At 39.1% G+C, this 13,594-nt stretch overlaps 1 protein-coding gene across 6 annotated transcripts in view; it reads left to right on the top strand.

Moving 5' to 3' along the window:
- The window catches only part of HECTD4 (HECT domain E3 ubiquitin protein ligase 4), a 188,624-nt gene that overhangs the window by 72,127 nt on the left and 102,903 nt on the right, over window positions 1–13,594 (top strand). For all 6 annotated transcript variants that reach the window (XM_010599885.3, XM_023539324.2, XM_023539325.2 and 3 more), the window contains exons 8-9: window positions 5,285–5,477; window positions 9,873–10,031. In XM_010599885.3, coding sequence (XP_010598187.2) covers window positions 5,285–5,477; window positions 9,873–10,031 — 352 coding nt within the window. The remainder of the gene's footprint in view (window positions 1–5,284; window positions 5,478–9,872; window positions 10,032–13,594) is intronic.

The raw sequence follows: 13,594 nt of genomic DNA, 5'->3' as shown, positions 1-13,594 counted from the left end.
AGTAAGGCCGAACTGGTGTAAGAAAAAGAGCAGACAAAACAAGAAAAAAAACCAAAGCTTTGGAGGGGTGTGTGTATGTGTGAGGTGAGGGGGATAGATAAAACAGGATTGGCAAAATACTGGTAATTATTGAAGCTAGGTGATAGGTACTTAAACCAAAAAACCAAACCCAGTGCCGTCGAGTCAATTCCGACTCATAGAGACCCTATAGGACAGAGTAGAACTGCCCCATAGAGTTTCCAAGGAGCGCCTGGTGGATCTGAACTGCTGACCCTTTGGTTAGCAGCCGTAGCACTTAACCACTACGCCACCAGAGTTTCCGATGGGTACATAGGGATCTCATTATACCATTCTCTCTCTTTTTTTTTAACGTACGTTTTAAAATTTCCCAGGTAAAGAGTTAGAAATTAAAAAAAAAAAAAAAGGACAGACAACCAAAGATCCCTAGACAAATAGGGAAGTCTCCAATATTTTCAAATTCTTTTTCTAATTTAAGAGTAAGAAAAAGAAATCAGAAGAAGCAGCTAGTAAAAGGAATAGAATAAAACTTCACAAACCTTAATTTGTGAGATAGAAGATATTGCATTTATAAAACAGAACAGGGTATCATGAAAAAGGGACAATCGGAATGAGAAAGAGCTCCTGGATATAAAACTATGATAGTCAAAATTTTTCAGAAGTCGTTAAAAGGGTTGAAAGATAAAAAGAAACGCTCAGAAAGTAGGGCAAATAGATAAAGAACAGTAAACATGGGAGAAAACATAAAAGATGTGGAGGAATAATCCATCTTACTCTTAGGGATTCCAAAATGAGAACAGAGAAAATAAAGAGGATGACATGATCAAAGAAATAATACAAGAAAATTTTCAGACCAAAGGTTATTGGGCCCATTAGGTATCTGGCACAATGAAATGAAAAATGCCCACAGCAAGATATATCATCGTGAATTTTCAAACAACCAGAGATAAAGAGAAGGTTCTAAAACTTTCAGAAAGAAAAACAATCATATACAAATGTTGAGAAATTAGAAAAGTACCAGAGTTTTCAGTATCAACACTGGACGCAAAAACGGAACAGTACTTTCACAATTCTAAGGGATATTGATTTTCAACTTAGAAATTAGTATTCAACCAAAGTATCAATCAAGGGTAAAGACAACGTAAAGATATTTTTAGAGGTAAAGTTATACAGTCAAAAGCCCGTACCTTCCGTGGTGGAAGCAGAACAACTAAAATTAGCCTCTGCCAGCAGCATGAAATAAAAGTTGGGAAGAGGGGAGCCTGCGCTAGGTTAAAAAAACAACTTTTGAATCCTTTTTTGGAGTCTGATTCAAGTAAACCAACTGTAAAAGAACTTTTGGGAGAGAATTGGAAATTTGAATGTAAAATGATATTAGATGAAACCAAAGAGTTATTGTTAATTTATCTTTTAATTATGATAATGGCATTGTGGTTCTGTAAGAAAATGTCCATATTTTTAGAAATGTTTCATGAAGTAAGTGAGAGTGGAATTGATGATGTTTAGGATATGCTTTAAAATACTTGAGCCAAAAAAGGAGGGGCTAGGTGAAGCAAGTATGGCAATATCTGGATAATTGTTGATTCTGGATGATGGCTAGGGGTTCATTATACTACTCTCTGTTTTTGTATATGCTTGAAATTTTTCATCATAAAAAATTTTTTTCAAATCATCACAGGCCACTAACTTAGCAGCTTCTAAAATGCTAACTTGGGAAGCTTTACACAGATACTGGTTTACTGCCTGTGGTAATTCTACAGAATAGAACGCTGTGTAGCCTTTAAAAGTATGAGGCAGATCTGCATATATTGAAGTGGATTGATTTCCAAGGTATGTTGTTAATACAGAAAACTAGGTTTAGAATACTGTGTGTATTCGCTACCAGCTGAGTAATAAAAGTTGGGAGCGGAGGGCTTGCCTTCTAGAATTGTTTTCCTACGTTAACAACTTTCCCCTCTCAATGGATCATTCGCAACTGCATACAAATATGTTATACATAGTGTATCCCATCTTGGAAAAACAAACAACTCCCTTGACCATGCTCCCCTCCAGCCACTGCCCTATTTCTTTTTTCCTCTTTAGAGCAAAACTCTTGGAAGAGATTATTCTTGCTGTCTTTACGTCCTGTCTTTTTGCTGTGTGGAGAATGAACTATGGGGCTACAAAGGTGGAAACAGAGAGACCAGTTGGGAGGTTGGTCTAGACAGCAGCCTGAAGATGACAGTGGCTTAGACCAGGATGGTACCATGGTAGCTAGGAGGGAAGCCCCTTGTCACTACTAACTGTGCGGCTCCTTCGTCTTCTCCTTTCTAAATCAGTAGCTTTTTAATCCCGAATAGCTTCTTTACTGAAGTCGATTTCTAGCAGATTTGCCACTTGTGCACCAAACCTCAGACCTTATTGCTTCTCACAGGTGCTTTATCAGTTTTTATTTTCTATATTTTAAAAGTATTTGAATACAATAATATAGTTTCTTTTCTTTTTTTTTTTTTTAAGTTACCCATTGATTTTATCATAGTACCAAATTGGGTAGTGCTTTTGAATGCTAAGCTTAAAGTGATTGGTTTTTATCTTGGATGCCTTTGGGGGTTGTATTTAGAGCTGTGTGACATAAATAGAGCTATGCTTGCTAAAGATTAATCTAGCAGGAGGGTGGGGGTAAAGCGATGTGGTGGGAGGTGGATGTGTTGAATTTTAGGCGACAGTTGCATATTCAAGCAGAAATGTGGAGGGTTGGGTGACAGAAAACTAGGACAAGATCTTGGTAGCAAGAATGGTCTATAGATAGAAATTTGAGATTTGCCACGGAGAGATGATAGTTGAATTTGAGGGAGGATATTGATTTGTTTATTCAGTGAAACATCGACTGTTTATTGAATGCCTATTAAGTGCTGGGAATGTTATGGTGAACAAAGTAGGCAGGATTCCTGCTCTCAGGGAGCTGGCATTCGATTGGGGTAGGAGGAGATAGAGAGGCAAACAATAACTGAATTAATGAGTAAGATCATTTCAGAGAATGAGTGCTGTGCAGATAACAGACAGGGTGAAGTGATGTGATGTGACGTGATGTGATGTGACTGGGGGAGGGTCATCTTTAGATTGGTAATCCGGGAAGACCCCTTTGAGGCCTGAATGATGGGACAGAGTGTTCCAGACAGAGGTCCTAGACACCAGAGGCTGGCTCTCAGTCCTGGGAAAGCTCTCACTCAGCAGATGGAGATGCAGAACCAGCAAAGAAGAGAGAGAGCAGTAGGGCAGGGGCTGTGTTGCCTTTGCCCACTAGTGCAGAGCTTTCATTAAAAACATATGAACCAGGATTACATTTTACCAACAAGAATCCCCAAAAGTCTGGCAACCATGGCACAGCATCCAAGGAAGTCGGGGAGGCGGTAGATGGTTTGGATTTTAGGTTTCCCGTGGATCATCAAGAATGTCTGCTCATTAGAGAGTGCCTAGTGCAGAGCCCAAACCGCACAGGGTTAAGAAGCAAGGGGTGAGGAAATAGAAACAGCACTTTTGGATTCTCTAAGAAACCCTTTCCCTTATCATTTGTGAATGTGTCGTAAGAGACTCCCGGCCCTCATGTGCCGTAGCTGCCTATGGGAAGCTTTCCTGGCTGTGCTCCTGAATTTACTTGCTTTCTCTTGCCTCTTCTCTGTTACCACCCTGCCTCTTTTGACTCCTTCTTTGCTCTCTGGTTGCTTCCCTAGACTTGTAGCTTTGCACTCCTATCCTCTCATATCTCCACACCCCACAGCTGCAGGCCAGCCCTTCCTACCTTCAGTAGTGGAGCTGCAGGACAGCCCTTCCTACCTCCAGTAGTGGGACCAATTGCTGAGACTCCAGCCTGATCTAGGAGTCCAGGCTCTACAAGGGGGCCAGGGAATTCAGAGGCTGCATGAGATACACTTACGGTTGAGACACTGGACAGCAAATTGAAGTGGGAAAAAAGGGATCATATTTTGATGGGCCAGCAGGATTTTGTTGAAGATCTCAGAGACCTGATAATATTTGAAATCACAGAGCAGGAAGGCAGTAGAGAGGGACACATTGATGATGGAGGGGCAGAAGGAGTGGTTAGAGAGAGGAAGCAGGAGAATGTGGGATTAGAGACAGAGGTGGAAGAGTTAACTTTAAATAATACGAGGTGAAACGCTTCTTCCTCTGAAATAAGAGGAAAGGAAGAACGAAGGAGGTTGGATACAAAGATTCTTGGTTGGAAGAGACATGATTGGGAGAAGCTTATGGTGGGTAAAAGCAAGGTGATCTGTTTGAAGTCACACTCAAAATTGGTTAAAGAATTTTGGAATCACTGCTCTGGAGGTTTTCTTGGGGAATAATCAAAGATGAATGAAAGAATTGCCAAGCATCAGCAAGGATCCAGGAGAAGTTGGCATGTATTTTTTGCAGACAAAGTCTGCCTTTCTCCAGACTTGCTATGCCAGCACCCAAATAAAAAACCAAACCAAACCCACTGCCGTCGAGTCGATTATGACTCATAGCGACCCTGTAGGACAGAGTAGAACTGCCCCACAGAGTTTCCAAGGAGCACCTAGAGGATTTCAACTGCTGACCTCTTGGTTAGCAGCTGTAGCACTTAACCACTATGCCACCAGGGTTTCCAGTACCCAAATAGCTGGTATTAATGTTAACTGTTGTTAATATTGGAGCCCTGGTGACGCAGTGGGTAAGAGCTTGGCTGCTAAGCAAAAGGTTGGCTGTTCGAATCTACCAGCTGCACCTTGGAAAACCTGTGGGGCAGCTCTACTTTGTCCTATAGGGTCACTATAAGTCAGAATCGATGTGATGGCAATGGTGTTTTTGTTGTTGTTAATAGAGTTTGAATTTTAGCCACAATTATATTTCAAGAAAGTATTATCCTCATAGTTGTACTTAATAGCAAGTCAAAAACTGATTGATTTGTTTTCCTCTCATCTTACTTGTACCTGTCAGAGGCTTGCAATTTGTGACTGCTGCCTGTGGAATTCAGTATAAGAAATTTTAATCAACAACTTTTTAAACTTGGCTGATTACATTTAGACCCTGGGCTGTTATGAAAAATTAAAGCACTCAAATTTAGCTTACTCTTTGTTTTCTTTGCAGTAGTTTCTAGAAAGCACTTAAGTTTTAAGTATAGATCTACTCAGGTACAGTTTTGAAAATGTTTTTGAGCAACCTGATCACAATAATACAATTCTCAGGTAGAAATTTGCTAGCTAAATGGAAGCAGATATCAGCTAAGGACCTCTTTTTCTCTCGATATTAGATCGAAAATGGCATATTTGTAGCCAACCCTCTTCAGGAACGCACAATTCTAATGAGAAAAGAGGGAGAGTCTGCAAAGAGCATTAATGAGATGCTTCTGAGCAGACTTTCACGGTACCGAGCTTCCCCTTCGGCCACGTTGGCTGCACTGACTGGCTCCACCATCTCCAACACTCTGAAAGAGGATCAAGCAGGTAAGCTGGTGTTCACTTACCAGATCTGTTTACCCTGTGTAACTGTGTTCAGCAGCTGTCTACTGAGCACTTACTAGGTGCCTTATAAAGCACTTTATGTAGTTCATCTTATCTCCTCCCACTTACTGTGCCTGTATTTGTTCCAATTTAATACATGTTGTGGGCTATGGAAGTGAGTTAGCATGAAGCTACAGTAAGTGGAAACCGCTGTATCTTTAACCGTTGATACCTTATCGTCATTACTGTCAGTATAAATTAATTGACTTCACATTGAGAGTATGCATCTTGAGTGTCAAAAGCCAACATTTGGCATCATCTTCAAAAAAAAAAAAATTTTTTTTTTTCATTAAATACAATCTTGATCAAGCAAGGAAGAGACACATCTTCTACAACAGGTATTTCTTTTTAAAAAATTTATCACTTAGTGTTTGTAATTGAACATTTTAAACCAGATAATACATTTACAATGTTTGAAAGTGAACACAGTATAAAAAGGTACAAGGGTAAGTCAAAGAGTATTGCTACTAGGGGATTGAAGTTGTCAAGGATTTCATTTTACTCGGATCTACAATCAACGCCCATGGAAGCAACAGTCAGGAAATCAAATGACATATTGCATCGGGCAAATCTGTTGCAAAAGACCTCTTTAAAGTGTTAAAAAGCAATGATGTCACTTTAAGGACTAAGGTGTGCCTGACCTAAGCCATGGTGTTTTCAGCCACCTCCTATGCATGTGAAAGATGAACAATGACAAAGGAAAACTGAAGCTTTGACACCTTTGAGTTATGGTGTTGGCAAAGAATCTTGCACGGACTGCCAGAAGAATAAACCAATCTGTCTTGGAAGAAGTACAGCCAGAATGCTCCTTAAAAGCAAGGATGGCAAGACTACATCTCACATACTTTGGACGTGTTATCAGGAGGGACCAGTCCCTGGAGAAGGACATCGTGCTTGGTAAAGTAGAAGATCAGCAAAAAAGAGGAAGCCCTTCAACGAGATGGATTGACACGGTGGCTGCAACAATGGGCTCAAGCAGAACAACAATTGTGAGAATGGTGCAGGACCAGGCAGTGTTTCGTTCTGTTGTACATGGGGTTGCTATGAGTCGGAACTGACTCAATGGTACCTAACAACGACAACAGAGTTCCAGTTCCAGTTCATGCCTGCAAACAAAACATGTTTAAACATGTCTCTATGATCAGTGGATGGCTGTGGTTCTCTCAGTAACACACTTGTCATAGTCTTGTTAGGGTGCCTTCAAAAAAAGGATACTTTTTGTCTCATGAAAAAAAAACAATTTTGAGGTCAGGGCTAATATCAAATTTTTAACAAAACTCAAGGGGACATCTTCCCAAATCATTGAAGCTTTGCAACAAGCTTATGGGAATGCTACCCCACATAAAAACAACAGTTTCTAGATGGATTAAGTGTTTTAGGGAAGATCAGGAAGACCTCAAAGATGAGCCAAGAGAGGAAAGACCACTCAGAAGGTTATGGGGACTGTTTTTGGGGATTCCAAAGGGGTAATCTTGATAGATTTTCTTGAAAGACACAGGACAATCATGGGGGCTTTCTATGAAGAAATTTTAAGAGAATTGAAAACTGCATTGGTGAGAAAAAGGCCTGGAAAGTTGTACCAAGGAATTTTCTTCCATCATGACAATGCACCTGCTGATTCTTCAAGCGTAGCAAGGGCTGTTCCATGACAATTTCATTGGGAAACCCTACCCCATCCACCCTACAGCCCTGATCTTACCCCTTCAGACTTCTTTTCATTCCCCAAACTCAAAAAACATTTAGAAGGAACACAATTTGTATCCCTCAAGGATGCCAAAATTGCTGTTTCGACATGGTGTAAATTGAAGAGCGTAGAATTCTTTGGGGAAGGGTTAGAGAGATGGAAACACCGCCTTCAGAAGTATACAAACCTAGGTGAAGGATATGTTGAGAAACAGTAGCATCACATTTTGATATTTTTGTTTAATGAAGGTTTCTATGATTTTGTAGCAATACTTTTTTACTTACCCTCATATATGCAGAGAAGTCTTACTCCCATCATCTTGGTATATTTCATATTCTGCCCCTACCCCACACCCTACAGGCAACTATATTGACTAGTTTTTATTTATCCTTGGGTTTCTTTATGCAAATACAATTAAAGACAAATATATGTGTTTTTATTTTCTCCCTTAATAAAAAGTAACATACTGTATACACCGTTCTGCAGTTTTAAAGAGGTCTTAACCAGGATAACCCTCTAAGGAATTCTTAAATATGCTCCCCCAAAGTTTTAAATAACATGTTATATGTATCTATCATGGCTTTCATCAATTTTCAAAGTCATCTATGACTCAAAAAAAGGCTAAGAACCATTATTGTAGAAGACTGTATAGATTATACACCAACCACTTGAATTTATAACAGACCATGAAGCTACAGAAAAAGATAAAGCCAGAAAAAGATGGCATGTAAAGAAAAAATATATCTGAATTAATATGCATTTAATGAATTTAATGCAGTTTTATACTTTATTCCCTTTATAGTCTGAAATGCTATGAAGAGAAAATATTTGTGGTTAATTTATTATGAGACTACCAAATCAAATTCTAATCCACATTAGAATTTAAAGATAGTGTTAATCCATATTAGAATTTAAGAATATTATTTTATTTCCACAGGCCTCTATTGTATCACACAGAAGTGAGGAAATTGTTAATAGTTGTTATAACTTAGGTTACTGGATAACTTGAGTTGTAGGAAATACTTTGTAGAGGACAGTCATTTATTTATCGAAATGAACATTTTACAAGCTAAAGGCTTGATCTGGATTTGTCCCTTGGGAGAAAATTGAATCCTACCCTGAACAGTAGAGAAACTAAGGGAATGTTTATTGGATAAGAAAATATGGGCAATATCAAAAAGAGACCTCAGAAGGCAAAAGTATTTTTAGAATGCAGAAACTGCTGTCTGTTTTCTAAACCTGTGATCTCGTTGTACTCTTGCAAACATTCTCTATGTATTCATTTAACATGATGTTATTACATAAAAAATTTACCAGTTATAGGATAAGTGAAGTTGTGAAAATTCATTGAACATTCAGAGAGACTAGAATTTTTAATCCTAAAATCAAAGTGATAAACTAATATTTACTACCACGTTAATTAGCGTATGCCTATTAAAAACATCTTGGTGAACAATGTTATGCTCACAAAATTGCTAATTTTTTAATCGTTGTCCTTTTTGCCATTTTAATTTGGGTTTCTAACCTACAGAAGTGGACTTATGTTCCTGAATTTATACTCTGAATGAAGTATACTCTGGTTGGGAGCTGAGAGCTTTTAAAAAGGGAACATTTTAGAACCATAAACATTCAAAACAAATATCCAACAGATTAGGTTTCTCTTTTCTTAATTTTCTAATCTCAGACAAACCTTCTAAAGACAATCTATTTGGGCCATGAATGGTAAATTATCTTTTATAGCCTAACAGCTTCCTAAGGAAAGCACTCTGATTGACTTTCTATTGGTTTCATCAGTCCTCACTAAGCTAGTGTACAGAAAATCCTGGAGTATCCTCCATGTTTCAGATCTGCCAGTAAGAGAGATTAAAGCACATTTTATGCCTCTTGATTAGAAACAATAATTATTTCCTTAATGATAGTTTGTCACTGACCCTAAAAAATCCATATAATGGATTATTATAATGTAGGTATTTAAAAAAAAAAAATTGGAAACCCTGGTGGCGTAGTGGTTAAGTGCTACAGCTGCTAACCAAAGGGTCGGCAGTTGGAATCCACCAGGCACTCCTTGGAAACTCTATGGGGCGGTTCTACTCTGTCCTATAGGGTCACTATGAGTCGGAATCGACTCGACGGCACTGGGTTAGGTATAAAATTATTTCATGATAGATACTGTGGAAGCTTTCACTAACTTGTTATAGGTTAAGCTTTCTGACTGATTTCACGTTCAAAGCTGTTTGTAATGAATGTAGTATCACAAATCTGTGAAAACTTTGTTCTATGTAAAATTAAAAGAAAAGATCTGTAATACAACAGTTTCCTAGGGGAAGTGGAACCGTAAGATTCTGCTTTTATTTCGAGATTTAGTCCCTGTGAGGATTCATTCTTTCGGAAGGATTCTTAGAGACATAAGAACGTATTGCAGATTTGCAGCACCTTCCAGAAATGTTTACACCATATAACGGGGCTTGGAGTCAGGCTGTAGAGCCAGAAGATCATTAAATTTTCCTTAGCCTTCTACTTCTCACTCTGTTTTCCTCATCCGGGTATATCCTTTTTTAGTTTGGGGCCCCCTTATTATACCCTAGTCTCTTTTGGTAATTGCATTAATCTGAGTGTCAAATATTTCTACTCAGCATTTTCATTCCTTTCGCCAGCAAACACTAGCTGTGGGTTACCTCTAAAAATGCTACGGAAGACGCCCATCTATACCTGCGGCACATACTTAGTGATGCTGGTCCCACCTCCAGGAGGGTCAGGCAGCTCTGCCACCCGCTCTCTTTTTGGTGGAACAAGTGGTTTGTCATCTTTAAAAAGTAAGTGAATTTTATCTGTGGCATATTTCTCCATTTGCCCTAAACTCTGAAATTTAAAGCTTTCCTATTATTTCTGGTAACAACCCAAAATAGTAATAATCAATATAGTTATCGACTTGGGGGAATTAAAAATGCAATTTTTGTAGAGGATATGATTGTGTACTTTTGAAACTATCATCCTGTAAAGTTACTAGAAATAAGAATGGGTTCAGTAAAGTTTTATGAAATAAAATAATCTCTTGCCACATGATTTACAGATGACACAGCAAGAGCTGTACCCCTGTATGATAGAGTTTCATAAAGATATCTAAAAAATGTGAAATGCTTCCATTTTGGGACACATATACAAAATGTTAAACAAACAAACAAAAGATAAACCCGCCCCCATGAAGTCGATTCCAACTCATAGCGACCCTATAGGACACAGTAGAACTGTCCCATACAGTTTCCAGGGAGTGCCTGGTGGATTCAAACTGCCAACCTTTTGGTTAGCAGCCGTAGCTCTTAACTACTATGCCATCAGGGTTTCCCCCCTGCCCCCCCCCCAAAAAAGAATATAACATATATAAAAATTCACTAATGTCTATAAATGTACATGTATTTTTATAAAACAGAGGGTTACACTACAGTAATTAAAGTGATTTTGGCTTTGGAGTAGGCAAATAAATAAGCGGAATAAAATATATGATAAAAACATTCCTCATATATACCGAAAACCCATTGCTATCAAGTTGATTCCAACTCATAGCGACCCTTATAAGGCAGAGTAGAACTTCCCCGTAGGGTTTCCAAGGAGCACCTGGTGGATTTGAACTGCCAACCTTTTGGTTAGCAGCTGAGCTCTTAATCACTATGCCACCAGGGTTTCCTCCTCACATATAGGAATAGCTTATTTTTGCATTCTTTTTTTTCTTTCAAATTTGTTTAGGTACAAAAAATTAAAAAGTTTTAAAATATTTACTTGTTTTAACTTCCCAGTATTTCATATTCTGCCCTCTTAATTTGCTTACAGCCATTACATGAAAGGGTTATATTCCACATATAAAAGCATTTCTTACTCTAAACTTAAGCCATCAGGTAGACATTTGACTTCAGCAGTTAAAATTGTTTATCCAGCATCAACTTAACCTTTAGCTCATTCCAAGAAGTTGGATGTGCTTGAAATTCAGATACTCTTAACTCCAAACTCATTTTCCCTTAAAACCAGATTGGTTGATCTTTTTCTCAACAGCCTGTTTTCTCTAACAACGCCGTTCTCCGAGTGCGACCAGTATGTCCTCTTTAGCCCTTGTAACTTCACCTTTAGTCTTCTTTTTTATAGCAGCGTTGAGATAGAACTCACTTACCATTAAATTCACCCTTTTAAAGCGTACAATTCAGTGGTTTGTCGTGTATCCAGAGTTGTGCAGCCATCACCCCTGTCTGATTTTAGAACATTTTCATCAGCTCAGAAAGAAACCCTGTATCCATTAGCAGTCACTCCTCATCTGCCCCTCCTTCCCAGCCCCTGGCAACAACCAGCGTACTGTCTGACTCCATGGATTTCCCTTATTCTGGACTTTTCATCTAAGTGGAATCATATAATATGTGACCTTTTGTGACTGGCGTTTTTCCCTTAGCATAACGTTTTCATGGTTCATCCACGTTGTAGCATATTGTCAGCACATCATTCCTTTTCATAGCTGAGTCATATTCTGTTGTACGTATTTACCATGTTTTGTTCATCTGTTCATCCGTTGATGGGCCTTTGGGCGGTTTCCACGTTTGGCTGTTATGAATGACGCTGCTGTGAACATTCAGGATCAAGAATCTATGTGAACGTATGTCTTCAATTCTTTTGGGTGTACACCTGGCAGTGGTATTGCCGGGTTGTATGGTAGCTACATTTAACCATTTGAGGAGCTCTAAACTGCACCGTCCTCACCACCGCTTGTTCTTGTCTGTCATTTTAGTCAGAGTGGACTCAATGGCAACTGGGAGTGGGTGTGAAGTAGTATCTCATTGTGGTTTTGGTTTGCATTTCCCTGATGACTAATGATGTTGAATACCCCAACATGTCTGTCAGGTTATCGTACTGCGGGGGCTTGTGTGTTGCTGTGTAGGACTGGGCAGTGTTTCGTTCTATTGTACATATATGGTTGCTATGAGTCGGAATCCACTCAATGGCACCTAACAACAACAATGATGTTGAGCATCTTTAAATGTACTTATTGGCCATTTGTATATCCTCTTTAAAGAAATGTCTGTTCAAGTCCTTTGCCTGTTTTTAAACTGGGTCATTTGTTTTTTTATTGACCACTAGTCGTATTGAGCTCTACACCGATTTGTTTGTTTTTCCAAGTGCTGGTCACAGAGTTCGTTTTTAGTCTCCTTGGCATGGCTTTTTCACTGAATTAAGATTGGCCCCATTTGATTAAAACAGGCCTGCAAATTAGAAAATGCTTAAATACCTTCTATGCTCTGTCCGGTGGAGCCCTGGTGGTGCAGTGGTTAAGAGCTCGGCTGCTAACCAAAAGGTTAGCAGTTCAAATTTACCAGCTGTTTCTTGGAAACCCATGGGGCAGTTCTACTCTGTCCTGTAGGGTCACTGTGAGTCAGAATCCACTCAAGGGCAACAGGTTTATGCTCTGTCCTGTGTTGATCACTATGGGGCTGGCTCCTCAGAAAGTGAAAGAAATAGTGCTCGCCTTCAGGAGCTCATAGCCTCAATGTGAGAAACGATGTAGGAGTATGAAACAACTAGAAAGTGGCATAGGATGCCGCGTCAGTGCTTGAACCACGCAGAGCTGACTGTAATGCTACAGACTCAGAATGATGCAGACATCACTGTGGAGAGGGAGGGACAGGAGTGACTCCTTGAGGAAAGGAGTGACTTAAACTTCTTGAGTTTAAATTGAGAAAAACAGGTGTCTTCTGTGTAAGTGGTCAAGGGGGAAAAAGGGATATGTATGGTAAACACAATTTAAAAAAGAGTTTGGGAAGATCAGCCTGTTGGTATGTAGGTTGGAACAGTAGAAAATAGGAAAGAAATAAAGAGAACAGTTTTGGTTATAACTGAAGACAGACATGATAAGGGCCCAGACTGCTCATCTGGCAATGGAAATAAGAAGAAGAAAAAAAACAAAAAACAAACTCAAGAGACACAGTATTAGGATTTTATGTTTGAAAGTAGGGAAGAAAATAACAGTATCAATAGTAGCAGCTAACACATATGTGCTGTTGTAGGTCCTTGACATATTATATTTTAAGTCATTTAATCTCCACAATAACTCTATTAAGTTGGTACTTGTCTGCACTTTACAAATGAGGAATCCAAGACTCCGCGAGTTAAGTAACTTGCCCAGGGTCACCCATAAGTGGTAGAGGTGGAATTAAAACCCAGAAACCTGAATCCCATACCCTTCATCCCTACACTATCCTGTGTTGAGGGGAAGGGCCAACGTGTCTCCAAGTTTTAGAGCCAGTGCTTGGAAGGACATGAACTGAACTGCATTTGAGTGTCCATCAACCTTTATTGAGCACCAACTATATATAAAATATTTCCAGTAAATGCCGTTACTCTG

The sequence above is a fragment of the Loxodonta africana genome, chromosome 19 (assembly GCF_030014295.1).
Source record: "Loxodonta africana isolate mLoxAfr1 chromosome 19, mLoxAfr1.hap2, whole genome shotgun sequence".
Taxonomy (NCBI): Eukaryota; Metazoa; Chordata; class Mammalia; order Proboscidea; family Elephantidae; genus Loxodonta; species Loxodonta africana.
Note: the sequence above shows the minus strand (reverse complement) of the source record. Positions and strands in the feature narration are given on the sequence as shown.